At 45.0% G+C, this 27,449-nt stretch overlaps 1 protein-coding gene across 1 annotated transcript in view; it reads right to left on the bottom strand.

Annotated features, from left to right (window-relative positions):
* Positions 1–1,993: 1,993 nt before the first annotated feature.
* Positions 1,994–27,449, bottom strand: part of MAML2 (mastermind like transcriptional coactivator 2) — a 210,441-nt gene continuing 184,985 nt past the window's right edge. The window contains exons 3-5 of the mRNA XM_059466871.1: positions 14,579–14,782; positions 12,423–12,534; positions 1,994–6,747 (exon numbers count right to left, since the gene is read on the bottom strand). Coding sequence (XP_059322854.1) covers positions 5,765–6,747; positions 12,423–12,534; positions 14,579–14,782 — 1,299 coding nt within the window. The 3' untranslated portion in view covers positions 1,994–5,764. The remainder of the gene's footprint in view (positions 6,748–12,422; positions 12,535–14,578; positions 14,783–27,449) is intronic.

Here is a 27,449-nt window from a genome sequence, read left to right on the forward strand (position 1 = left end):
CAGAATGCCCAATTTAAAAATGAGAATGAAGTAAGCTTTTGCCATGGTTGAAACTTTTATTGTGGCAGGAGGAATCCTGTCCATGTCATCCCTGTAGCTGCCAGACCTCCCTGCTGCCGTGGGAGGGAGCAGCGCTCTTGGCTGTGCTGCCCGAACTGATAGTGCTTCCCACCAAGTGATTTGGATGCAGTGGGAAAGGTCAGCCCTTGCCTGGGCCTGGTGCAATTCCTGCTGTGCTGCATCTGGCCAGGCAGGGAAAATACTCACTGCCACTCATGTCTCACACCTCCTCCATGTGGCCTCACTGGCTACATCTCCCTGGGCACAGGAGACAGGCCTGGGGACATTTTCTGGCATGGAAACTGTGTGGCACTGGGTGACTTGTATTTCATACTGTCTTATCCCTCTTGTCTTGCACCCACAGTGGGAATGGCTTTTGATTGTGAGACCTGCAGGAGGTTGGTCGTGGTCCCCAGGCACTGCCAGGGACTCAGAGCCTGGTGGCACAGACAACCACGCTCCAGGGACAGGCAGGGGTCCCAGGCTGATTTTCAGCTCACTGGCAAAGATGAGCCTTCTGCTGGTGGGCAGCAGCCCTGCCTGATGCTCCCACATCCTGCCTGCCTTGCCTTTTGCCTTTACAGCTGAGATAGAAAAGACACACTTTTAGGACATGTGTTTCTTGATTTGTTTCAGATTTACCTTTGGATGAGTGGGACTGTGCTTTATTTTCCCCCTTGAGTGCAAGGGAAGCACTTTCTGTCACCTGTGCTGGAAATGCTGAAGTGAGGAGAGAGCCACACACCTCCTGGGCACCTCCTCACTTCAGCATGTCCACCCAGGATCAGGAGTATGGGCACAGCCTCTGCAGTGGGACACCGAGCATCTGCCAGCATCCTCCCCCATCCCTCCTGTGAAAGCACCAGGTTCCAGGATAGGCCAAAGGAGCCATTTGTGGGTAGGAGTCAGATACAATGGAGTCAGATACAATGGAGGGACTGAGCAACATTAGCAAAAAACCTGAGGGCAGCAGCCAGTAGAGCTGGTGTTGTGAGGGGCAGCCAAGGGAGGTGCCTTCCCACTTATCCTGTAGGGGAAGGTGAGCAGACAGGGACTAAAAGGGTGGATGTGCTCCATGGCAGTCCCTCATCGTCACCACCAGCAGTGAAGCAGTTAAGATGTGGAGAGCCCTTTTTTTTCCCCTACATCTCAAAATAGCACAAGGCAGCCTTTGAGCACGGGCAGTGATGTGCTGACATTTGTCCCTTGGAAACATCCCCTCCACCAGCCCTTCTGCTCCATCCATGGGGCAGGAAGAGCCGCCCCCTTGGAGATGGAGCCCGGAAAGCCTCTCGAGGAACGGGACACTTCCTCAGGGCTGACCTGCTAAAAATAGCCTGGTAGGGATGAATGCTTGTGTGAAACAGCCTGCAACCCAGTGTGATGTTGTACATGCTGGAATCTCTGTAGGCTGGAATCTCTATAGGCTAGAACGACGTGTAATGTGAAGGAGGCAAGGAGGAAAGGAGAAGCCATTTGTCTGATTTCTGCTTCTCATTAGGGGTCTCTGATAGTGAGGGGAGTGGGGCAAATATCTCCAGGGTATGATCCAGGGCAGGGCACAGCCTTGGGGACCCAGCTGGCCCTCTTGGGATAGCTGACTTTTGGGGGTACACAGTTCTCAGCTTCAGTTTTTGCAGAATCCCAGGGCAAATTGCTCTGTTGCAAGATTCTATCAACCCTTTCAACAGATAGCATTTTTATTAACCATTATTTGTTAACCTTTTCCAGTAGTGAAACTACATCTTTAGCCCGTAGGAAAACATCACAGCTCTCTGGCAAAGAGGCAGGCTGAGCTCCTGGAAGCTGCCAGATGTTCATTTTTCTCTCCCCCCTCCTAAAATATCAAAATTTTAATTTACTCAGATGAATGAGCAGTTGACTAAACAGACATTCAATATAAAATTCATAGTAAGAAAAGAGACACTTGGGATAATTTTGATTGATTTACTTGGCAGAGTTTTGATAGCTACTGAAAAACATACTATTCATGTTTAGGTGAAAAATAAATGGAGTCAAATAAGTGTCACTGCATAGTACTAGGAGGTATATACAGCCACATGTAAAAATGCATAAACACAAACATTTCTGTACAGCAACTTTTCTTTTCAGTCTGTATAGAGAAACACTGGTTTATAATATGGGGAAAATATAAAGCAGACATACATGCAACAAGGACATGACAGTTACATAGGTCCCACCTGCCTCCCAACAGCTGAAATAACAATAACAACAATAATTATAATAATAAAAGCCTTTTTCGGGGAAAAAATTTGAAACCTGGAATGTTTACATGTTGAGGTTTCCAGAGAGCTTCAGATGTGAAACATATCTGAAGGTGATTTAAAGGCTTGATTCAAAGCCCTGTGAAGGCAATGGAAAAACTCCATTGGTTTCAGTGAGCTTGGGGTCAGACCCAGCTATTTAACCATGATCCCATTCTTCCCTCCCCTAAAACCCAAAGTTGAAATCTGCAGATAAAAATAAACAATCATATCATACAAAACTTTGTATATAGAATACAAAAGGTAACAGTTGACTTCTTGTATAAAATACAACTTTTTGATAGTATATTTATTTCACATATGTATAAATATAACCCAAATAATATGATTTTTATTATTCCTACCAAAATATTATTACTTTTTGTTGTTGTTTTTACAAAAGTTTACAAAACAAATAATTCTTTATATTTACAACCCAATACTGTGAAGAGTGCCCAGTCAATGATGAAAAATAGATTTTAAGGGTAGTGCACTTAGCCATTGCAAAGAAAGAAAGAAAAAAGACACTAGCTCCATTCAGATGCAAGTGTTCTGAAGAAATGATACTGGATTCAAGTTTTAGTTGCAAGAGTCTTTCACAAGCTCTCATTTCAAATGCATCGGGTATACATATACAGCACAGGAAATGGCCTCTACCTTTTTTGAATTTACTTAAGACAGGATGTAATTTTGCTCCCAGGGATGGCACTCACAGCCCATGTGAGTGTTGGCCTGAGTCTTTTGCACTCCAGGCTGAGGCCAACAGGACAACACTCAGCATTGAGTCCACCATGTCATAGAACCATGGAATCACAGAATATCCTGATTTGGAAGGGACCCACGAGAATCATTGAGTCCAACTCCTGACTCCTTGGGACCAGCTCCTCAGCTGAACAAATTTTTTTTTTTTTGCATTATTTGAGGACCTTGAAATCAGTCTGGCCCTAATACAGAAACGAGTGGTGGCTTTTTCAATGGCATGTGAGGGTAGTTGAAGTTACCAGACTACAGTGCCCATTGCTCGTGGTGATGCTAACTCAGCCTTGGCCTCAGTGGCATCCATGGCAGCTGTCTGTCCCTCCCAGTGTGCTGGCAGTCACTGCTGACCTGCTTGTGGGCAGGCAGTGTGTGAGGCAGAGAAGCCAATCCTCCTTTCACTTCAAACTCGTGCAGCTGCTGCTTCAGTCTAGCTTTGCACGATTTACACGGGACACATTTGTTGTATCGCATCTGTATCTCTCCAAGCTTAGGTGGGACCCCAGTGGCCTGAGCTCAAAAGCTCTTCAAAGGTTTGGAAAAACTTGTACTGACATATCAGAGGGACCACATGCACCCTGACCAAACCTGGGGAGAAGAGGGAGCTTTCTGGGCAGCTGAGTCACCACAATGTTACACAAGGCAGAGCTGTGCAGTGATCACTGGCTGAGCTGGCAGAAGGGACTCTTCAGCAGGCTTTCCTGTCCCTCTTATTTCTCTGGTTATGAACAGCCTCTACTGGCATATCTAACTAAATGCCCATGTTACACCTTTTGTGGAGGTGCTGGTGCTCATTTGTGTGACGATGCTTCTTGAAACATCCTGAAAAATTGTGCCCATTTGAAATGACAGGGTGAAATAACTGGAAAAGCCTGATTAAAACCTCTCACAAGAAGTAGGTCAGATAAGTGCAGAGGCTATTGTCAAATTGTCTACTCATCCCACTGCCACTAACAAGGATGAATAAAGCACTTGCACAGGCTGAGCAATGCCTCTTGGCACCAAGGCATGGGAAGGTAGGCATTGTATTCCTTTGCCACATCTAGTTGTAGCTAATTCAGAGGAGGCTGTGAAACACATTGCACCCCATCATTTGAAAGAACAGCACTTTCATTTGAATTGCAAGATCTGTTCCTATCCATGAATCCTGCCTGAATCACTGTGCAGCTGCTTTATAGTGACATAGCATATCCTTCTGATGCCATTACTGACCAAGCCTATAGCAAAGAATTTAATATAGTCAAGATTACTCCCTGGCAGGTGTGGGACAGCCTGTATCCTTACTGCTCTGCTCTGTTAGCCTTCAAGGAAGGTGGCTGCAAACTGCTCATGGGAATGGTCCTTGCCCCAGTATATCTTCTTTCTATGCACAGAAACTGCTCAGGACAAAATTAGCTGGTCCATCCCCAAAACCAGAACAGATGATTGAGTCCAGTGCCCAGAAATAATCCCCAGAACTGTTTCATGTACAAGCACAAGCATGTATGGCTGATGGAGCCTCCTGCTGTGAGTTATAATTGATGTGCATGCTAGTTTCAGGGGCAGAGCCTCCTGTACTCCAGACAGAGGCTGGGGACCTGGGCCATCAGCAGGACTCTTTCAACTCCCCCTCATATGGTGAAGGAGAAAACAGGATGGAACCAAAATGCTGTGCAATCAAAATGGCAGCTTCCCCCCAGGCAGGTAGATGATGCATTTCACCTGGGCTAAACCTGTTTGAGAGAAGAAGATCAGGCTGAACTACCTGATGGATATTCGCCATGATTTGAGATGAAAACAAGGACAGTGGCTTAGCTGAGCCACTTTAGGTATCTGGCCTCTAAGCTGGACTGGGAGAGTTGTCAGGGGCAAATCATGAGCACCCTTCTCACTCAAGTTTCTATTAAGTCACTGGAGTCCCTGGGGAAGGGCAAGGTGGCAAAGTGAGGATCCTGAGCTTTGGAAGTAGTTCCCTCATGTTTCCCTCAGTGCCCAGAATGACTGTGCTGCTGGCGGAACAGCAGCATCCTCTAATACTCACTGCAAACACTGATGAAAGGGAGAACACAAATGCTAGAGCACACCAAATAGCACGCTGGATGATCTGTTTCCTTCCTCCCTTGGATGAGACCACTTACCCTGCTATGTGCTACAAAAGGTTTATAACAAAATCATTGGGAAAGCAAATGTAGGTTTGTACTGTGCAGAAGTAAACAGTTTTTGTAATGCCATGAGATTTACACAGGGCTTGATGCTGTCAGGGCTAAGCAGTCCCAAGGAAGTAAATGGCTGTGAACAAGATGACCGAAGAGCTGTGGACCACTTGGGGTCTTACTTGCACTCAGAGAAATCATGTTCCACAGCCTATACCACTGACTGGTGCTTCCATGTGTGGGAAGCTGCATGTGTTTTTTTCCCGGAGCCCCTCTGAGAAGAACCAATGAGTTTGCAATGGGCTGGGCACAGGTCTGGGGAACAGACCTTCCACATGTTTTCACTCCTTTGTGGCAGGCAGGAATATCACTTAGACTGTCACTTCAGTTTTGTTCCTAGAGCTAGTCTTCAAACAGGGCAGTTGCTCTATGTTGTATTTAAAGGACAGCCCAGTTACTGGAGTGTAAATTAATGAAGCAGGTTGTTGGCATCTAAAGAGAAAGCTAATGTCCTTGCTGCCTCTTCATCTGGTTCCCTCTTGGTACTGTCACTTACGAGTGGTTCCCTAAAATTTCATCAAGGTTGATGTCTTTCATCCAGTCATCATTACCAGGTTCTGTTTTCAGTAAAGAATCTATAAAATCCGAGTCACTGTTGAGCGCAGGTCCTATACTGTCCCCTTGCTGGTTCAGAAAGTCAAACGCTAGGTCACTGCCATGCTCACTTCCTTGGTAAGCCCGGGAGGTTTGGTTGGTGCTTGTGAAACCGGTTGATGGCAGAGATGACGGCGGTGTCATACTTGTTACTGGCTGATTCAAGGCAGGCACAGTCTGTCCTCTCAGCTGATTGGGTCTTATGCTGAGCCCTCGTAGCGAGCCAGCAGATTGTCCATTTAAAGTCTGGTGCATTTGGTTCAGAGGGGGCCTCATTTGGACTCCCGCCGGTAACTGGTTAGGAGGTGCCAATGCACGCTGAGGAAAATGCTGGTTGCCTACGCTGCGCTGCAAAGACTGGTTAGGATATGGAGTGCCCGTGGGGAAACGCACCCCTGCAGGCTTCAATGCATCCTGCTGCTTCACTGCAGCCTCTTGCGGGGCCCAGTTCTGGGCGTTGGCAGTGGCTGTGATCATCACATTGGCCGGCCGTTGAGCAGGGATAGCCGTCGCTCCATGGGTCAAGCCTGGCCTTATTTGCTGAGAGCTGACCACTGACCCCGTCCCAAAAGCTGCCCCGTTGTTCCCCTGGGTCATGGTTTGCTGTCGGGACACCATGGGGTTATTCTGACTGGGCAGAACTTGATTTTGGTTTCTGTGTGGCTGCATTTGGTTCATTCCTGAAGTCACATTGTACGTGCTTGGTTGGTTGCAAGGAAGGTTCCCATAGCAGCCCAAACTCCGAGCAGCAGGAACAGAAGGCATTCGGGTTCCAGCAGGGGTGGACATGAGGCTGGAGCTCTGGGGCATGATGCTGTGAGTTGAAATTGGGTTGGATAAGGACATGTTGTTGGAGCTCATGCTCACAGCTGGTGAACCACCTGGAAAGAAGAAAACAGAAGTGTTACAACAAGCATGGGCGCATCAATATGTGGTGTCATTCAAATACCAACAGCTCAAAAATCCAGTTTTCTATGAGCAGAGTTTCTTGAAGAAGACACTTGCTCTTAAGAGGACTTACATGAACTTGCTCAAGGCCTTGAAGATGCCTATCATCCAAAAGGTGGTTTGGTCTGTACTAAGCCACCTGTGGTTTTTCCATCCCTTCAGAGGAGAGCACATGAGCCAAAACTGATGCTCATTGTAAGAGAAATATTGGAGCAGGGAAGGACAGACAGAACCACTGGGCAGGAGTGAAGACTTTCCTGCCTTCCTTTACAGAAGCACTAGACATGTCAGATAGGACAAAGCCTCTCTATTTGATCAGAGATCAAGAACTTTTCCTCACTGGGCATGGCTCATCCTGGCTCCCTCTAGAGACAATGGGGAGTGAGAGGCAGTTTATTCAGGCTTCTTTTCCACCTTTCTTAGACAGCCACAGCAGCAGTATCCATCCTTTGATTGGGAATGTCTGTCCCAGATGACAGCAGGAGCCAAGAGTGCATCTCCCACATTTGCAGTCGTATGCTGGGGCAGGAGCTCAGTCCAGTCTGTGCCGTGCCTGTCCTCCCACGTGGTGGCTGAGCAGGCATGGGGACATGGCCCAGTGCTGTTCCTGGTGAACCCCACACGTGCCCTTTCTAAACTCTCTTCCCAGCTGGGCTATGGCTATTTGCCCCTGCACGAACAGACTTGCCAGTGAGGGAGCCACACATGATGTGCCAGCGCTTCCTGCACCTGAACATCCCCTTTTGTGCATCAGAAAACTACAAGTTATGAGTTGGCAGAATTTATCACTCCTGGCTGATTCTGCCCAATGGAGGGTTTTCCTGTACTTAACATCTGCCAATGGATGACAAGAAGAGAGGATTTTCTTGCCTCCAGCCACCAAACCTCGACACAAGTTCAGGTTTTTGGTTTCATAGCCTCTAGTTTGAGGCCACAGTAGGTGATTTATACCATGAAGGCTGAGTGCTTATGCAGTGCAAGATTGAATTAATCCCTGAGAGACTGGTTGAAAAAGGCCAACCACTTTTTAAACCACTCAGCCAGTGTAGATGGCACTGTGGAGAACCCTCTCTGCACACAATCAGCTGCTCCACATTTTAATTCCCTTTGCTACTGTTGCTTCCAGTACAAACCCTACAAGAAGCACAGCTCAAAAAAGTCAGGCTCAAGGCAAGTGAAAGGAGATGTTTCTTCACACAATGTGTGGGTCAGCTGAGGAAATCTGTGCCACATGGCACAGTACAAGCGAAATTCTCACACCTCTTTGGGTGGCCCCCAAAGTGTGAGAAAAGCTGTCAAATGAGCTTGCTACCAAGGTACCTCTGCATTTCAGAAATTCTCTGAGCCTTTCCCAGAGGAGGAATGAGGAGATTTGCTATTTCATAGGGTGCAACTAATAGCAATTTTTGGGCATGACGCATTGCCTTGGCTTGATCCTTTGTACATTGGCAAAACCAGATGGAATTTGACTAACTTCAGCTTCATCACCAAATCTTATTATATATTGGTCTGTGTGACTAATTTTATTACTTGGTCCATCATAAATTCCTTCCTACTACACAGTGCTTCGAGACTGTGTCATGCCTGCAGCGCTCTCCAGATACTTCAGTCTCAGTGTGTGGCATGTTTTCCAGTCCCTTGGTCCTTTGGAAGTCCCTTCAGAATGCGGCAGTTTTTGATGTTGATTTCAGAGCTGTACATCATAGCTGGTCACAGCAATAACTTTTGCACACCTCCAATGTGGATGTAAAGTAAGCTCTATTTTTCCAGTTCAGCATCATCTGGGACAATGTTTGCCTATCCAGTTTCAGTCACCTGCCCATAGTGATATCTGGAGACCTGTCAGCCATTTCCTTTTGAACTATGCTAATTATGTGCCACTCAGGTTTCTTAACCAAAATAGGCAGTAAGAAGTCAGATGCTTTAAGGGACATAACCTGAACAACTATTGCCTTTAAGTTGTGGTTTCATTGAAAGAGATACCATGCAAGTTTGAAAAGATTCTTCTAAGCCCGTGTTGCTTGAAGTCAATTAAATCTTCCCCTTCCTTAATTCTTTATTATTTGGGCTGTATCTGCTCCCCAGTACTGTTGCTGAACTCTGCATTAGGCTACTAGGGCTGGAATTGCCTACTTAGTCTTTTAATTTTGATCGTGGCATTAGCAGTCTCCCTTGGTGTTTCAAGACTAAATAAAAGGTGACACTAAGAATTTGGAGAACCTCTCAGCCAGCTCTTTTAAAACTCTTTTAGACAAATCATGGGCATACATATTAAAAAAGTCTATGTTTAGGAACAGCTATTTAATATACTGTTCCTGTTGAAATTTTACCATAATGATGTTCAGCTCCCACAGTCTGGAACCAAAGAAAAAATGTATATTTCTGCTTTTTCTGCATTAATTTTATACATATGCTATTTCCATTTAGTAATGGATGTAAAGAATCCATTTCTTTCCTTAAGGACTTAAAAAATAACTCTTCTGAAATCATTATTAACACTGAGTGTGACTCCACAACCAGAGTGCGTGTTTCAAATCAATATAGACATAGATACCTAAATTAAGAAGCTCCCCCTAGTTTGGAAGGCAGCCTGTTCCACAAACAGGCTCCAAGTGGGACTGTATAGGATCTAATTATCCTAAGAATTGTGTTGTCCTAACTTAAGCACCTAAATTCAGTCCCTGAGCTGGGCAGCCCCTGGGACAGGATATGCTATGGGGAATCCATCTCTTTTTAGCCCAGCAGGGACAATCACATTCCCACAACCAGTGCTCAGCTGGCAACCATCTTTGGCTTTGCTGGTGGGCTGTGCAGTTTTGGAATTACTGTAACATCTCCTATGAAGACGGGCTGAGAGAGCTGGGGTTGTTAAGGTGGGAGAAGAGAAGGTTCTGAGGTGATCTAGTACTTTCCAGTACCTAAAGGTGGCTACGAGAGGATATGCAGTAGATATCCTCTGACAAGATAGTAGTGGATAGCAGTGACAGGACAAGGGGGAATGTCTTTAAATTGAGACAGGATAAGTTTAGATTAGACATAGGGAAGAAATTTACTCAGGGGTGGTGAAACACTGGACTAGTGAAAGGGTTGTGAATGTCTCATCCCTGAAAGTATGCAAGGCCAGGCTGGATGGGTCTCTAACTAACCTGGTCTAGTGAAAGTTTGGAACTAGGTGATCTTTAAAGTCCCTCTCAACCCAAACCTTTCTGTGATTCTGTGATTTTTTTTGCAGGAATGATAGGGATGGGTCCCTGATTTTTTGCTCCTGTGAGCCCATAATAAAGAGAGAATTCAGCGGCATTTCAAGAGATGGTTCTCTCCCTCCAGCTGAACTTCAAGTTTGTAGAGTCACTTCATTGCCACTGGGATGAAGCCCCTCCTGGGGTGACCCTGCCAGCTGTTGAGCAGACCTCAGGGCTACCATCACACTGCTCCGGCAAATGCTACACTTTTTGAAGAACACAAGTGTTTGGGAAGGGGTTGTACTTGTTGCCAAAAGACGAAGCTTCCTATTTCTTTGTTTTGCTATTTTTATGCTTTTATTTTTAACACAAGTATTTTCCATTCTTATTTCTTCCAGATGGGAAGAAATGCCTTCCCCAGAAGCACTCTGTACAGCAGCTGGGCACCCCAGGCTACAGCAATTCAGAGAAACAGCTTCCCTACCCAATTCACCTGCTCCTTTCTTGGGGGTCTCTTGCCATGGCATGGCACTGTGGGGAAAAGTATAGGGAAATAAAATACTCAACCAAGTTTCTCCAGCCTGTGCGATTTTATTTAGCTTTTTGTTTCTTCTTCCCTGATCTGAGCAAAGCTATTCCCAGAAAAAGGAAACAGTTTCCCTACTGTTACTCCCTTATGCAAGAGTTTCCTAATCACTGCCTCTGGTAGCTTTTCTGGAAGCTCCCAGCACAGCCTGCTGTCCTCCCGGGGCTCACTCAGCAGGGATTTGGGATTTGAATGGACAAGTGCTGCCATTCCCTCATGTCTCAAACCGAGGAGATGTGACTCCAAATACCACAAGACTGGCAGAGAGTCCATCAGATTAACAACAACAAGAGCTGCCACATAACAATGGTGATCTACTCACTTTGGAGCCCTTCACACATGTGGCTGCACTCGCTTCCATTTTCTGTCTCAGGCTAGAAATGGATTGTTTTTAAGTAAAAGCCAAGAGTCTCAGTTAATCATTTGGTTCCAGGAACAAACCTTTAAACAACACACCAAATCACAAGATTCCTCAGCAGAGTGCTGGGCTTGCCAAAGCATTTATTTTGGGAGTACAGGAGGTACCAAGACAGTGAGCAGAGTCCTCACCATGGGATATTACACTGGGATGCTTGAGTCACTTTACTGGAGAAGATTAATGCCCAGGTCCATTAGAAAGCAGCAGTTCCCAGCAGCAGTTTCCAGGCTGCAGCAACCTTATCACTGCTAGAACTTGTAAACAGAGCACAGGAGTGCATGAATGGTGCTTGAGCAGCCCAACCTGGCCCATCCCTACATAGCCAGCAGATGGGGCAGAGGGGTGGCATGAGTAAGCTGCACTTCTGGGCTCATTAAAATTGTAACAGAAGCGGAAAATGTTGTGCTACGAAGGACAGGTAAGAAGGAAAGACTCAGATCACTGGCTGAATCTGCAGAGCCAACAATTATGGAAAAACAACAAAAAAAAAAACCCTCTTCTGTAGCATGTTGCATACAAAAATATACTAGAAGGCAAAGAATTCTTTTTATACTTATATGCACAGACGTTTTTGCAGTATAGAAAACATCCTTTGGTCCCATCTGCTGCATTTCCCCCACCTCCTCTCCCCTCAGCATTTTTTCCTTACTCTGCCTTTGCTCTCTGAGTGGCCCTCAGCCAATCAGCTGAATAGTATGAAAAACCAACAAACAATCCTGTGCTCCAACAACTAAACTCTCCCAGGAGGTCAGAGCACAAGAATTGAAACAAAGGACTAGTCCTGAAGTGTTGGGCATTTCCTGCCCTGGCCAGCTCTGGCAGAAAACAAGGGGTTTTACTCTACTGTTTTACTGATCTGTTGAAATGCTGAATGTAGAGCAGCTCTAAGGCCATGACTATGACCTATCAAACACCCTAAAAGTACCATCCATGATGGTGCTGTGTGGGGTACTTAAAAACCTGTATGAGGGTCCTCACACTGTACATGAACTGCCATTTGAAGGGAGGGATGGTTCTCATCTCAGTCTCTGAACCAAGGTGCACCACATATGTGAGAGAAGCACCTGAGCACAGTGAGTTTGCATAGCCAAGAGGACATCTCTGCATCAGGTATGTGGGTGCACATCTGCCCCAGACAGTGCTAATGGAGGGGTACCAACTCCTCCTTCCCCGTGTCTGAGAGAGGCAGTATCAGCCTGGATGAAGCACCAGATCATACACCAGCACTTCTCAGTGATGCAGGACAGTGAGGTAGATAGCACAGGAGGGCACAGCCACCACCCACTGCCTCTGCAGGGATTGAAGCAGATATCCAGAAAGTCATGCCCCAGTCATCCCATGCATGCATGCCTCTTATGGATGGTCTTCCAGCTGGAAGGAAGAAAGAAAGGAAGGGGTTGCTTTGAGCCCATGGGTACTTACCAGGATATTGGTTTGCTTGTTGCATGTTGACCACATTCCTTCTTTGGTCTTTATAATCTGGTGGTGGTCTTGTCAAGTGTCTGTTCAGCTGGTCTTGTGGAGTTATTTTCTCCTAGAGGATTAGAGTAGAAGTACATTAATTTGCTTTTCTTTATGCTTTCCTGGCTCTGTGTTTTGCCAATCTCTTTCTTTTCTCAGTTATGTAAAAGCTGAAGTATTCCTTCCTTTCACTCTGTCTGGTCACTGGTCACACTGGTGAAGTATTCCTTCCTTTCACTCTGGTGGTACTTGTGAAATGGTGCCATCACCTAATGAAGTCTATATGGAAATCTTTTTGCTGGTTGCATTGTGTTTGAGCCTGGTTCAACTTTCCTCTCAGTCTCTGAGAACAATGTCCATGTCTCCACTGAAGTACAAAGTGCATTTCAATTTCAGCTTGTCAAACCCATCCACAGCCATGCCCTCCCTCACTCTGTCATCCTACACTGTAGGAGTGACCACAAAACCCAGTAAAATCCTTGCTTTTTCTCTCCCCAGCTCTCCTTACTAGGGATACCAGCAGTGGGGATATACACCTGGTTTAGGACAAGGACAAGGATGGTGCTGGGCTGGCTGTTTTCATGCCACTCAGCATTGCCCTGTGCTTCCCTGTATGAGTTGCTGTCTTTCCTCTTACATTGGGAGTACAAGAACTGGGGCAAGGACAGCAAGGAAAGATTGCAGGAAAAAAATATTATCTGGGGAGATTTTATTTTGTTTTTTGAGCTTGCAGGGACATGTCTCTGGTGAGAGAGCCAAGTCCTTGAACTGAAATCTGACTAACTGCCCTGTGCTCATAAAGATCTGGAAAGAGCAGGCACCAGAGTCAATGCCAAATCTCTCATCAGCATCAGTGTGATTTGATGCCTCCAGAGTGCTCCTGCTCACCCACGAGACATGGTTCCTTGGGATATGTGCCCCCATGGCAGGAAATTGTGAGTTTGGTGCACATGTGCCTTTACTGGACAGCTGCTGGGACAGCATCACACCTCTTGTGCAATGTGCACAGGTTTTGTGCTCAGCTGCCAGAATGGCAAATCAGCTTGTCAGTGTGAAAGAGTCAGGCCCTGGCTGATGATGCAAGTCCATCAGAGTAATTTGGGGATAATCTGCCTGAAAACAGCATGCATATGGACCTTTTAGTGAAAAAATTCTATTTTATTCTCCCAGGAGCACTTAAAAAGACTGGGAGAAGAGCCCTTCTTGTGTTATTTAGAGCATTTCCACAATTAATGATGGGAGGGAGGGGTCTGATTAAGATTTGTAAGGTTTGTTTTTATATCCTGCTCAACCTGAATCCTTGTGAATAAGACAGACTCCCATGAAATCCCTGCAATTCATGTAAAAACTGTTTTCTATTTACACAAAACAAAAGCAAAGCCAAGCTGATTAAATTTCCATTTTATTTAAGATAAGCTATTTGAACAATTAAGTTTTCGCTCTGCTAAAAATTCTGATAGAAAACTGCAGCACAGAGAGCTGATTTTGAACTTCTTTTTTCTTCTGCATGAATTGAAAAGTCAAGAAATATTTCCTTTATAGAATCTCCCATGTCTCCTAAAATGACCAGAAACTCCCAACCAGTCCCTCAGATACCAAAGGACAGAGAAGTAGCTACAGATACATAGAAATGCAAAAATAAAACCGGAGAAAGTAGGACCCAAACACAATCCCAGCGAAGCACACAAACTTGTGTTGAACCCCAAAATCAAGGTACGTGATCCTTGTTCACACACAGGCATTTTACACTGTGCTGCCTGGGTGACAGCTCCTGGAAGTAAATTTTCCTCTGAGGTGGAAGTAGCATGGCAGTGCACCTTGGCTTATCTTGCAAAGAAAACCACTGACAGTATTCATATGTCTCAAAACCAAGCGTATGCTTGGATTGTTCTTGTAATGAAACTGCAGTAGCTTGGAAAATTGTTTCATATAGATTGAAGAAGGTTTCAAAAAGGCTTAGAAAAGTGCTGAAAAATACAAGGTGCACTCTTGACGATCTAGGCATTGCCAAAACAACCTTGGAGTTTTAGGGGGCTTTCTTCTCCCTGTCTTAGCTTTCTTTTCTATTGTTTTTATGACAATATTTTCCACGTAAAATAAGAAATTAGTAAACTTACAGCTTCTGCCAACATCTGCTGCTGTAGAAGGAGTTGTTTTTGCTCCATCATTTGCCGTTGCAGAGCCTGTTTCTTTTCCATCAGCTGCTGATTCAACAATGATTGCTGGGATGAGTTCATGTAACCACTTCCAGTGTTTGGATTTGAGCAAGAGCTGGAGCTTGGAGTGGGGCCAGCTCCCTGGCCTACCACAGAGTGTTGTTCCTGAAACAGAAGAAAAGGCTCGTGAAGGATGAAAATAATAACAAGCATCAAGAAAAGGAAATAATCCTTTTTATGTAATTTGCTGAAGCTCAGGACACAGCCCACAGACTCTCAGGACAAGTGACCGATACAAAGGCTATGACAAAGTAAGAAGAGGATTGAGTAACTTCATCCCTCAGGAAAGACTCTGAAAAATGTGGCAGGTTGTTCCAGTGGAAAGTCTCAATATTGTACCAGGAGCTTGGGAAATATTAACAGAAGTAACAGAGCTGTCCTGGGGATCTTTCAGGAAACGTGCATCGGGCTGTACAGCAGTTTGTTTGACCACAAGGGAACAAACTCAGTGTCTGCTGGTTCCTACCATCTGGTGAACAGCAGTGAGAAGCTGCAGACTTATTGGTAGAAGTGGCATCTATTCTTGGAAAATACAGAGGTGGGAAGTTAATACTTCACAGTGGGGGGAATGGTGCTGCTTTCATTTGTCCCGTCATCTCCCTGACAAGAGCAGTCTCTGAGAGACTGCTAATTGAATCCCATTAGCACCACGATTAAATAGGCTTAGAGTGTATCAACTTCCTCAGTAAAATAAATGTGTAACTGGCAAGGACCTTGAAGAGTCTCTCTGGCCTTTGTGAGGGACCTAGATCTGCTTCCTGTTCCCAGTGTGCAGTTCCATAATGAAGGGGTGGCAAAAAGTCATCTTCGAGGGCAGTGGAACATGAGGACTCAAACCATGCTCATACAAGATGAGAATGTACATGGGATGACAGTATGCTGCTCCTTTTCTCTCGGCCATTATTTCCCTTGGTGTTTTTTGCCTACTTGTTCCAGCAGTGTTTGGTACTTGGGCCTTTACCAAATGCAGCTTTCTCAGTACACACACAAAAATACTTAGCCTATGCACAGCTACAAAGAAAATGGGATACACTGAAGAGGTCACGATAGTCAGGAGACATATCCATTCTCTGACCCCACTTGACTGCAATTCACCATAAGAACCAACCACATAACTCTGTATAACCTAAGAGGCAGCAGCATTTTTGCCTTGCAACACCAGACCCCACAGCAGGAGTCTGATGCTCCCTGTTGTGCAGGGAGGCGTACACTCTCTCGAGTGGCCAGGATCTGGGCTGCTGTCCTAGTAAAGCTCTGCTCCACGGCCATTGTCCCCTGGGGCTTTTGGGCAAACATGGGCTGACACTGAAACAAGGATTGGTCATATGTAGCCTACCCATGCCCCACAGAGCACTGATGTTTAGCGCTTTGCAAACTCCAGGAAAGCTCATTCCTGCGCCTTAGCTTTTGCATCTCTCCCCTCCCCAGTAACACACTCCGTACAGACTAATCCCACTTATCTTTCTACCATCTGGCATGGAAGAAGCACAATGATTGTATGGGTATTTCTATTTTAAAATAACTCCCTGGCTTCTAGATGGGGCCACATAAGTGTGTAGCTAGTTAGATAAAGTATTTGAAGACTGTTACTGAAATAAAAACCTTGACTTTGTTCTGGAGCCACCTGCAGCCCCCAAGGCAGTGTTACAAACCCACCCTTCAGATTTATTGGGCTCTTACACAATTATATCCTGCACACTTTCTTTCAGTTCCAGAAGGAATCTAGGATTGCTCGGCAGTGCCACATTTTTCAGCCCTTATGTTAGCTGCAAGATAGAAAATACCTCCTCTCAACAGACCCACTTGCCAAGTTGTTGCGCAAACTTTTTTGTCTTTCCTAAAATATTTTGAAAAGAAAAATATGTTACAATAAATTGGCTTTGACTTCTATATTCAAATGACAACTCTAGCTTGAACCCAGCCACATGTTCCATCCATTAATAGAATTCATCTGTTGTGTTTTTGCACAGATAGTGCAGGCTCCCCCGAATATGCTTTCAGTCCTACGTAAAAATACCAACAAAGCCTAAGTTTTTCTTTCCCTCATTCCCTACCAACCCATATAAGCAGTGGGGGGGATTTTGTCTTAAGATAAACTGTGTAGTGTTCATTCACAGTATCTATCAAAGAAAGCTCTTCTGTAATAGCCATTGGCACAAAACACCAGCTGCTTGGCAAACAGACCCTGAGAAAACAGTGTAAATCATCAACTTGGAGCCAGGTTGAGTTGTTTTGCATTTTGGTCCTTTCTCTGCTGTTCATGAAATGTCAGTGTGAGCCTATGAATCTATGACGTGTTACCTCTCCTGCCTGCTGATCTTCCCCTTGTAATGGGAGAAGGAAGAACGGTTTCCTAATAAATCAGGAGACTAGCTGCACAGCAGTTTGACCCTCCATGAACCAGTGCTATCAAGCCCTGCTCTCATGCTGCGCTTCCATCACTGCAAGTCAGACAGCAGAAGGGCTACACTGCTGTCAGGGACACGGGGCTCTGCCCCTGCACAGGACAAAGCGTGCCTTCTGACATCCCTGAGAGGAAGGGCAGGTTTGGGTGGAGTTACCCTGCTTCTGTAAAACTGATTCGTCCTGCTCTAAGCCTGGCTTTACTGCAGCAGCTTTACTACAACCCCATACATCTAGAACTGCTGGCTTTTAATGTCATTCCTGGGTTCCCATGCTGCAGTTCATGTGGTTTAGCTTTAGAAAGCCCTGACCAAAGAAAATCTGGAGTGGGACATGCCTGTCCTCTTGCCCAGGGGCACCTCCACCCAGCAGGCTGCAGAGGCAGCCAGGATCCCTCCAGCTGGAGAGCCCCGAGTGCTTGCCTGCACGGTGTCACCACCTGCATGAGGAAAGTAACCTGTCCCCTTGGTCCCCACGGAGGTGACATGATGGGGAGCACATCCCTGCAGCCAGCCAGGTGTCAGAACAGGCTGGAAGCATCACACCCCCAACAGCTACAAATGTCCACCTGGGTTTATCCCAAGTGTCTGCCCTACTTGTTGGCACTGCTCATGCATGTTCCACATTCCTCCAGCCCTGCAAATGACCTACAGCCCTTTTAGGGCCATACCTGGTGCCAGCTGGGGCAGGGTTAGTGTTCACCAACCACCACAAAACTCCATCTGCCCTGCCAGAGCTGAACCTTCAGCATGGTGATGCTCCACATACAAAGCAGATGTGTTGCACTACAGTATCTGATGTTACAGTGCCACAAAAAACCTCTGAGATGCAGAAAGGCAGACAGTGAGAGTTCATCAGAGCTGGGAGCACAACTGCGGTTTTGTTCTTAAGCATCACAAAGAACATTACGTTCAAATGTTTAAATTAGCAGTAAAACAAAGCATTTAAGACCAAGTTTGCCTTTCACTATCCCTGCTGCAGCTGATTTGTGTTCATACAAATGAAGTGATGTCTTGGCTTCTAACACATATATTTGAACTTTTAAAAATAGACTTTTCTTTTTCACCCTTTTTCCTCTCCTCTCCTCTCCTCTCCTCTCCTCTCCTCTCCTCTCCTCTCCTCTCCTCTCCTCTCCTCTCCTCTCCTCTCCTCTCCTCTCCTCTCCTCTCCTCTCCTCTCCTCTCCTCTCCTCTCCCTCTCCCTCTCCCTCTCCCTCTCCCTCTCCCTCTCCCTCTCCCTCTCCCTCTCCCTCTCCCTCTCCCTCTCCCTCTCCCTCTCCCTCTCCCTCTCCCTCTCCCTCTCCCTCTCCCTCTCCCTCTCCCTCTCCCTCTCCCTGTTGGCTGGAAGAGGATGTGCAAACCTTTCCCCTCTTTCTCCTGGAAATGCTTTGAATTGATGAATAATTTTGATGGGACAGAAGGGAAACAATGGTCAATTTTGTACGAAACCACAATGCCCGCAGAGGCTGTTTGCTTCCCAGCCAGGAGCCCTGACATCTGTGCCACAAGATGAGCTTCTGCTTCTTGCAGATTTTTCCCTCAAAAGGAGATGGGGAATTTTTCCACCTTTCTGTTCCTCTGTGGGGCAACTCATTCTGTGCCCTGCATCAGACTGGGAGTGACAGCTCTGACTTTTGCTCTTCTCTTGCATCAGTTATAGCTTAAAGAAACAAAAAATTGAAAGAAGAAAGGAAAAGTCTTCAGATCAATTTATGGAAGTCTGCTCAGTGACAGATGCCTGCCTTACAAAAAGCTGCTTCCAGGGGAAAGGATGTGCAAAGTCATGTTCATCTGGTGACTGAACCTATGCATGATGTCCTCACTCATAAGCAGTTTGTGTTAATTGGCATCATGGGCTTGTGCAGCTCTTCACTGCAGGCTTAGAGTGAGGATGATGAAGGAAAAGGCTCCTCTGTGGATTTCTTCAAGGGACCAGTGGCTGTCCCCACAGTGTGAGCTTCCCAGGGGCTTTCTGGTTTGACTGCAAACCACCCTGAACAACTGAGTACTTGGAAAAGGAGAAGGAGGAAGAGGGGACAAGAGAAGGATGAGGAGGAGGAGGAGGAGAAGGGGAATGGTTCAACCGAGTCTTGCAGTGTTTCAGAGCAGTGCAAGGCTGGTAGCAAAGCCCTGATGAGAGCCTCCACAGCCCCAGCTGGCATGCTCCTTCCCACAGGCACTAACTGAGGCTCTCCTGCAGCTGCTGGGCCAAGCACTCAGGATTATTGAGAAGAGCTGGCCTGACTTATGCAACTTTAGGAAGCTGAGCACAGGGTGCTTTGCTGAACAGCCAATCTCAGTACCTGCCAGCTCTCTTCTGAGCCCCCTCTTTTTTGCTGAAGCAGATGCACCCCTTTCTGCTAAATACTGGCCTTCTCATGGTCATCTGAACTCCAAGCACTGCCTGCTTGTGTCCTTGCCTCAGACAAGAAAACAAAACTCCAGCAGGACCACAGCAGAGTGCCTGTCAAATAAGAACTCTTTCAGCTCTAGTGAAAAAGCTAGAGTTTTCATACTTTCATACTTTTAGGAATAACTCCCACTCTCGACTGGAGTGCAGAGGGCTGCTTTCTATGCCACTGTATACTGTGAGAGCACCAAGAATTTCCTGAGGTTAAACTCATCTGCAACAGCTGAGGATATGATCTGTGTATAAGGAAATAAGACAGACTGGGGAGAAACATAGCCAAGCAGATTCTCCCTTGCCTTACTGCTTGTTCAGCTTGATGGGAGTGAAAACAGTATCTTCCTGAGCAACTCAAACTCATTCAACCTTTTTTCATGTCTGGAATACACAGCATAAAAGTTAGTCTCCTTGAAGTTTAGGTCTCTAACAAAAAACTTAGAGCAGATTCTCTCTAAACTGCCTGCTGCAGCTCTCCCTTCACTATACAGGGAGATGGGGCTGTATAAGTAGGCTTCAAATGTTTAATTTAGACAACTAACTTAGGAACCCAGATTAGATGATAAGAACATTCCCTTACACTCCTCATCTTGGATGCTTCTAGTCACACTGGAGTAAGATGCCTGGAAGAGTGAGTGTGAACACCCTATGATTTGTTAAGCAAAAGTGGATGACTTTCTAAGGGTGTTGCATAGAGTGATCTAAAAGCCTCCCAAATTAACCAGGTGGAAGATACTATCATAGGCTGAATTTCCTCTAATATCTGTCAGAGAATATTTTTATGCATTCCAGGAAGATTGCTTTTATATGTACAAACAGCATTTGAAAAACCTGAACACTGCAAGATCCCAAGAGCTGTTTTTTCTGTGTCTAATATCCAAAGGTACAGCTGTGTGAAGGCTGCAAAATAGCTCCTTTCAGTAATTTTGTAGAGTGTTTATAAGAAGTTGGCTCAGCCTCATGGGACTATCTCCTATGTTTTTCTCCTGAGAACATCTGAGCTCTCAGGACAAAAATTTCAGGGCCAACCATGTTTCCAAGGCACATACACAAGGAAACACGGACACTAGCATTGCAATTTCACAAGCCCAGGCTGTCTGCCAGAAATACTTGTGCCTTCATCCAGCCAGGGAAAAGAAGCAAATGCTGTGTCACTCCTTCAACAGACTGAATTGTGGAGCCCAAACAGGAAATGTGGACTAATCCCTTCAGACACTGAAACTGGAACTGCTCCTGACAGTAGGGAGCACACACCTGATTTCTGCATCCTCATGGTGTAAGTCACCCACTGGGGAGGTATGTTGGCACATCAAGTGATGCAGCAGGTATTCAGCATGCCGAGGGATAAGTATTTCAGCAAACCCAACTGATGCACCTCTCACTGGAAGACCCAGGGAGTTCAGGCTTTTCAAAAACACATTTTTTTGCACACTGAAATTTCAGTGCACCCCAGAACCATTTTCAGAAATAGGTAGAATTGTGCACAATCTCAAACATAAAAATGAGTGAACAAATCCCTGAAAGGAGCCAATCCTCACTTTGACAGATAGTTAATTATTTGTGCAATTCTTAATAGAAATCTGTTATAGCACTTTGCCTGTTCAACACCAACAGGGAAGCTGCTTATACCCAAGATCCTTGCGAACATATTTTCAGATTTATTTGCAGCCCTGCCATAATCCCTTGCCAGAGAGCTGCACAGCCCCATAGCCACTAGCAGGCACTCTTAGAACAATGTTCCCGACCCCAACTCCTTAAACTTGGGCAAAGTAGGAGCTGCATCTTGCAGGGTGTAAGGCTCAGATTCAGCCCTTGCACAATCACATAGCAACAGGCCCAGGAACAGCGCCTCATTACCAGCCTTGTCTGACAATCAAGTCTTTAATGAGAACAAAGGTTGACAGTGATTAATCATTAAGACATTTCTTGTTCCTTGCTGCACGTGTTGAAGGCAGCCTCCTGCCGAGGCAGTCTGGCAGATTTCCTGTCTGCTCTATACCAGGGCCCATGGCCGCACACACAGGGATGTCTTTTCCCAAAGCCAAGTGCACAGATGAATGTCTTGTCTCCATTTCTGAGCACGGCAAATTCGGAATGCATGTGCATTCTGCAAAAATAATAAACCCTCAGCTGTAAATTTGAGTGCTGTGTATTCAGGCAAAATGACCTAAAAGAGATTTGTTCGTGTCAGAATTTTTCCCAGAGACATCAAGGATGGATTATTAGTGTTTTGCCATGTGCACCATGATGAACTTTTAATGTAATCTTCTGGCATACTGTATATATGAAGGTGTCCATTTTAGAAATATTTTGTTTATTTGTAATGAAAATAACATGCATGTGTTGAAAGTTCAACAGAGGAGGTTATTGTGAAATGTCTGCATCAGAAGAGGAATGTTGGCTCCATCAAAGCCAATGGCAAAACTCCAGCTGACTTCAACAGGGCTAGAATTTCCTCCCAGTTCTCCATCCAGCCACAGGGGCACAGTGGCACTCTTGGCTTGCAGTGACTTCATCTTACACTTTTTGGACAAAATACCTGGTTCAGAGAGACCACTAGAGAGCCTCCATTGATGGACTTGTGCAAAGACTATCCCATGCTCTGTATGGAGCTCTGTTTTTGAAGGCTTCATGAATTCTTATTCTGAAATAAGTTTGCCAATGAGCATGAATGATGAAGACTCCTATCTGGTTTTGGACAAAACCAAACACATAATGATTTGTTCTACTTTAGCATTACAATTTGTGATGGCTGCAATATGCAATATCTGCACTACAACAAGCCAAGCCCTTTAGTTTATCATCACACAATTGCAGGAAATCAAATGAGAGAGGTTTAAGAAACTGCCCTACTCCAGCTGGAACAAGAGCTGGTGTGTGAAGGGACCTGTTTTGCCTAGTACTACAAGACAAGGTACGTGCATACTTGCAGGCTCTGTGCTTCAACTAGAGTGGTAATTTCCAGCTGAGGCAGTGAAAACTTCCTGAACTGGTTGGATTAGACACTTGTGATTATCTGTCTGTATCTTTACTATATGTTATCTGTGTATATGGATACTTAATTCACCTAATAAATGTTCTTGTCTCACTGCCATATGTTTATTATCTTTCACAAAAATCATCTAGCCTGAGGTCAACACAGAAATTGCAGCCCACTTAGAAAAGCCATAATCAATGGAAACGAGAGTCTTGCAAGCGGAAGCACCAGGTAATTCAGTAATAGGTGACTCTCATAAATACATGTTTATATTTCAGCATTCAGTTTACTAAGCAGCACTAAGGACACTGGTAGCAGGTATAGGTATGATGTATCTCTTCTGGCATCTTGCCTTATCCTCATGTTTCCCCCTGGCAGCCACTGTGACAGCCACAGTAAACCAAAGGGTGTGTGGGCACTGTACAGGGAGGCGTGCTCCAGAGATTGCTGTGGAGACCTGGACTGCTGGGATTCCATGGAGCCAAGTGAATGAGGTATATCATATATGATTCACCCTCCCTATTAATCGTCTGTAGTTTAAACAAATTTGTGTCACTTCTAATTAACAAGCACAAAAAAAAAAAAAAAAAGAGAGAAAAAAATGATGATATAATATGGAAATTTTCCTCAAGCAATAGAAAAAGCAAAACAAATACCATAAATGCCAATTTTCTGCAGGAGAAGGGAGCAGGCAACCTGAACAAAATATTTATTGAAAAAAGAAAAAATTATTAAACACGCAGAACAATAACAACAACAGAAAAACCACATCACTGGAGCTAAACACTTAATTCAAATGAGCGCAACATGGGTGACACAACTGTCAGACACATACTAAGATCAAAGCTCTCCTGCTGAGAATACACAGCAAGAACATGAGCATCCTTAAACTGGAACCTTCTGGGATCAGCCTTCTAACATCAACAGCTCTGAACTCTGACGGCAAACAATGGCCAACACTGAAAAGCAATGTGTGAAAAATGACAGGCTCTGACCTGCATCTCCCTGCACTGAATGCAGCTGCAGAAGGGAGGTGCCTCAGGTGGGACTGGATCTCTTTGTTCCCCCTTACCTGTCCCAGGACAATGACTGGTGCTAACCAAAATCTGGGCACAGAAGCAGGGAGTGGGACAAAACCAAATGGTTTCCAACTGGGACAGCCCATGGCACTGGTGCAAGTGCACAACACATGGTTCAATAGAGCAGCTTTGCCTGCCCATGTAGTTTTAAATGAGTCCTTATCACATAACCCCAACTGTGGTCCTCCCTCTCCTTCCTATATAACACTGTCTTTGTTATAAAACAACTTAATTTGATGGGAGTTAATTTGCAGGAATTGACATAAACCTAAGCTCCTGCCATCCCCTCACACTGTCTTGATGAGTGTGATAAAATAGTGCCAGTGGCTGCAGCACCCTGAGGGTTTGACAAATCTACCTTTCCCTCATCTCTCTGTGCCAACAGCAGTTTCATTAAAATGTGAAAATACTAGGTTTCCTAAAAAGCACTCCTGGGATTTGACTAATTTTTCATTATGATCTCAAGATGTAGGAAGCAGTGTCATTTTCCCAGGAATCCCAGCGGTTCCAAATACTTCTCTGGGTCAGGCAAAGAGTAAAGTTAGGACCCTGAAGTTTAGGAAAGCAAAATTCCAGTCATTCAAAGGGTTGGTCAATAGGACCCCATGATAATCTGCCCTGAGGGACAAGGGAGCACAACAGAGCTGGCAGATCTTTAAGAAGGGCTTTCCATAGAGTACAAGAGCTCTCAATTCCCAGATGTAAGAAATCAGGAAAGGGAGGCAGGAGACCAACATGGATGAATCAGGATCTGCTGGTCAAATTAAAGGGCAGGAAAGAATTGCACAGGTAGTGGAAGCAAGAACAGGGATCCCAGGAAAAGTAGAGGAATGGTTCCCAGCTGTGCAGGGATGGGATGAGGAAGGCCAATGTGGCTGGAGCTGAACTTGGCAAGGGATGTGAAGAGTAACAAGAAGGGCTTGTGCAGCTATGTCAGCCAGAAAAGGAAAGATAAGGAAATCTTTACCCCCTCAATGAACATGACCAGCAAACTGCTAAGAATGGATTATGAGATACTCAACAACCTTTTGCCTCAGTCTTCACTGGCAATCTCCATTCCCACTTCTAGGTTTAAACTAAAAGAGTGCAGTCTAGATATAATAAAGAGATTTTTTTATGAAATTGGTGAATCACTGGAACAGGTTCCCCAGGGAAGCTGTGAATGCCCCAGGCCTGGAAATGTTAATTGTCAGGTTGGGTGGGGCTCTGAGCAATGAGATCTAGTGGAAAGTGTCCCTGCCCATTGCAGGGGAGTTGCACTAGATGATCTTTAAAGGTACCTTCCAACTCAAACAATTTTATGGTACTAGGACTTTTTCTTGGAGCGGTAATAGAGCTAGACAGAGTTCCTCCACTTCTGCTTTCAGTCCTGCAGAGTTTAGCCCTTTGCCTGGCCAGGATCCCCATCATGGGAATTGATTTGCTGCCTCTTTGCCCCTCTGGTAGGATTACCAGGCATGGTGGTTACCTGCTGCAGGAGTAAGAGGTTATTTCAAAGGTGACATAGGGCCACTAATGCTGTATAATGGCACAGGCCCTTCAAGGAGCACCTGGCATCTCACTGAGCTCACAGAAAAGTGCAACAGTGCTTGGATGTAGCAAGTTGTTTCTTCTGTTCTTTATCTCCAACCTTTAAAAAGCTGAAATGGAGCCAGCTAGAGAGGTAAAGAGAGCTTGATCCACGAGGGATCAGTCCTGCCTTGGACAGCATGCTTGGGAGGAATTATCTGGGGAAAGTCTTCCTTAAATCAGATGAAGTAAAAAGTGAATTATACTTCTGGCATTTATTTAAGCTATTTACTGCCCAAATCTTGCAGCGTGGGAAAGAATAACAGACTATCCAGAGCGTGCCGTATGCCAGCTATCAGATAACGCGCGGCTCCGGAGAATGGGAAGGTTGGTGCCAACAAAAACTTTCTTGGACGACTTCTGCTCATTTTGTATTATTCTTGTGCAAGAGCAGTAAAAGCCTGTTTTGCATCCCTGTTTTTAAATAGACTGACTCTCTTATGAAAAAGAACAGGTGGACAGGGTATCACTGTCCTGTTTTCTTTCTCTGAGCAAGGGAAAGCACAAATGCAATTGCCTTTGCCAAATCACTCTCATATTTTGCTGTGGTATTTCCCACATTTGGGATATGGCAAAGGTAAATACCCCAAAGAGCAAGGGGTAGGGGACTCTGGATATCCTTTTATACTCACACTGTCTGCCCTGCCAGACAAGCCCTGGGCTTTGCTGAGGGGAGACACCGTGCTGTCTTCTGGCAATGCTTTGAAGAGACATTGGGGAAACGTAAGTTCTGCCCTCATCTTCACATGGTTGGTCACAGCTACACAGTTAAATAAACACATAAACTAAGAAAAGACCCTGTTTATTGGTATCAGACTCTTTAGTGGCCAGGGTGTATCCTTCTCACTGTCTGGTGGCAGAGCTGAGGTGATAAAAAGTACAGTAAGGAGCTTTCACTGCCATCTGCAATGCCCATTGAGCTTTGTTGGACCAGACAGCTCAGACAAAACAGTGCAATAGAAGCACCCAGCTGACCACTTAATTGTGCTTACAAGGAGAGAAAGCAAAAGGAGAAACCAGCTGAACTAAATGAGCTAAATAAGTTGTACTAATTTCTGAAAATAGTTGGTTAGACACCACAGAGGTAAAAAAAAAAGGAATTGGCTTGGTTTGATTTGAATTCCCTGTAGAGGTCATCCCTTTGCAGTCCTGGCAGTTGGACAACAATAGAGGGCAAGGGAGAAGTGCTCATTTATTGTAAGCTTGGATTATTTTGGATTTTAGATATTCTAAACCTGCATATTTGCTCTACAGCAAAACTATCTTAATCTGTGACATCCTTTTCCCATCCTAAAAAGCAAAAGTTGGATTAATTCTTGGACCATAGACAGCACACGTCTCCTTTAACTTAAAAAAATGGTTTAAATGGGATTTACTTGGCTCACTGGTTTGTACTATCTGGCACAGAAAAACATTTTGTCCAATGAGTGCTTTGCAGGCTATTCCTGCAAGCAACCTTCCCTGTGGGCCACACAAAAGTTTCTGGTAAATTTTTAGAACTCACAAGGAGGAGAAGCCTACCAGGACACTATGTGGATTCCAACAATAGGAGGAGACTGACACAGAAGAATTCACATACCTTTGTTAATTAGGGGAAGGTCAAAAAATCTTTTGATGGGTCAAGCCATGGGTTCAGAATATTCAAAATTTCATGACAGAAGTTTCATACTGGATAGCAAGGAGTTGTGAGATGACATTTGTGGGGCTTGACACCGAAACTCTTGATAAATTGTACAGAGGTTAGTAGGGGTCTTGATAAAACACCTCTAAAATACTGTGTCCCTCTTGTTATTACAAATCTAGAAGTGATGGAAAATAATGAGAATTTTAACCAATGACATAAAGTACCTCAAATGGGTGTTGAAATATGTATGATTATGTAGATTGCAAATTAGATTGCTTGAGCTAGAAAGGGCAGGGTTGCACAGTATTTGGTTGGTGGGTAAAGAACTCTGTCCATGTACATCTTGTTCTCCAGACAAAAGAGGTGTCAAATTCAGGGAATAACCCCTTGCTAGCAAGGTCTTGCTCTATAAAAATGCTTCCTTGATTTTTAATAATGTTAGTTATGCCTCTTGATTTCTGCCCCTCTTCTCTGTAATATTTTTTGTGTGACTAATCAGAGTTGAATCTTACAAAAATAAAGTGTTAATTAAGCTTTATCTAATCTCAATCTAATCTGACAGCAGCAACCCCCATCTGCTGCTCTGCTGTGCGCTCCTATTTGGACCACCTACTATACATGGATAATTAGGTGTCGCAACTACTATGGCATCTGAATTCAGGAGAGTGCTGAGTGATTCCGACAGCAATCTTTACAGTGAGCCCACCAGTCATTGCT

Source organism: Ammospiza nelsoni, chromosome 2, assembly GCF_027579445.1.
Source record: "Ammospiza nelsoni isolate bAmmNel1 chromosome 2, bAmmNel1.pri, whole genome shotgun sequence".
In the NCBI taxonomy this organism is placed as follows: Eukaryota; Metazoa; Chordata; class Aves; order Passeriformes; family Passerellidae; genus Ammospiza; species Ammospiza nelsoni.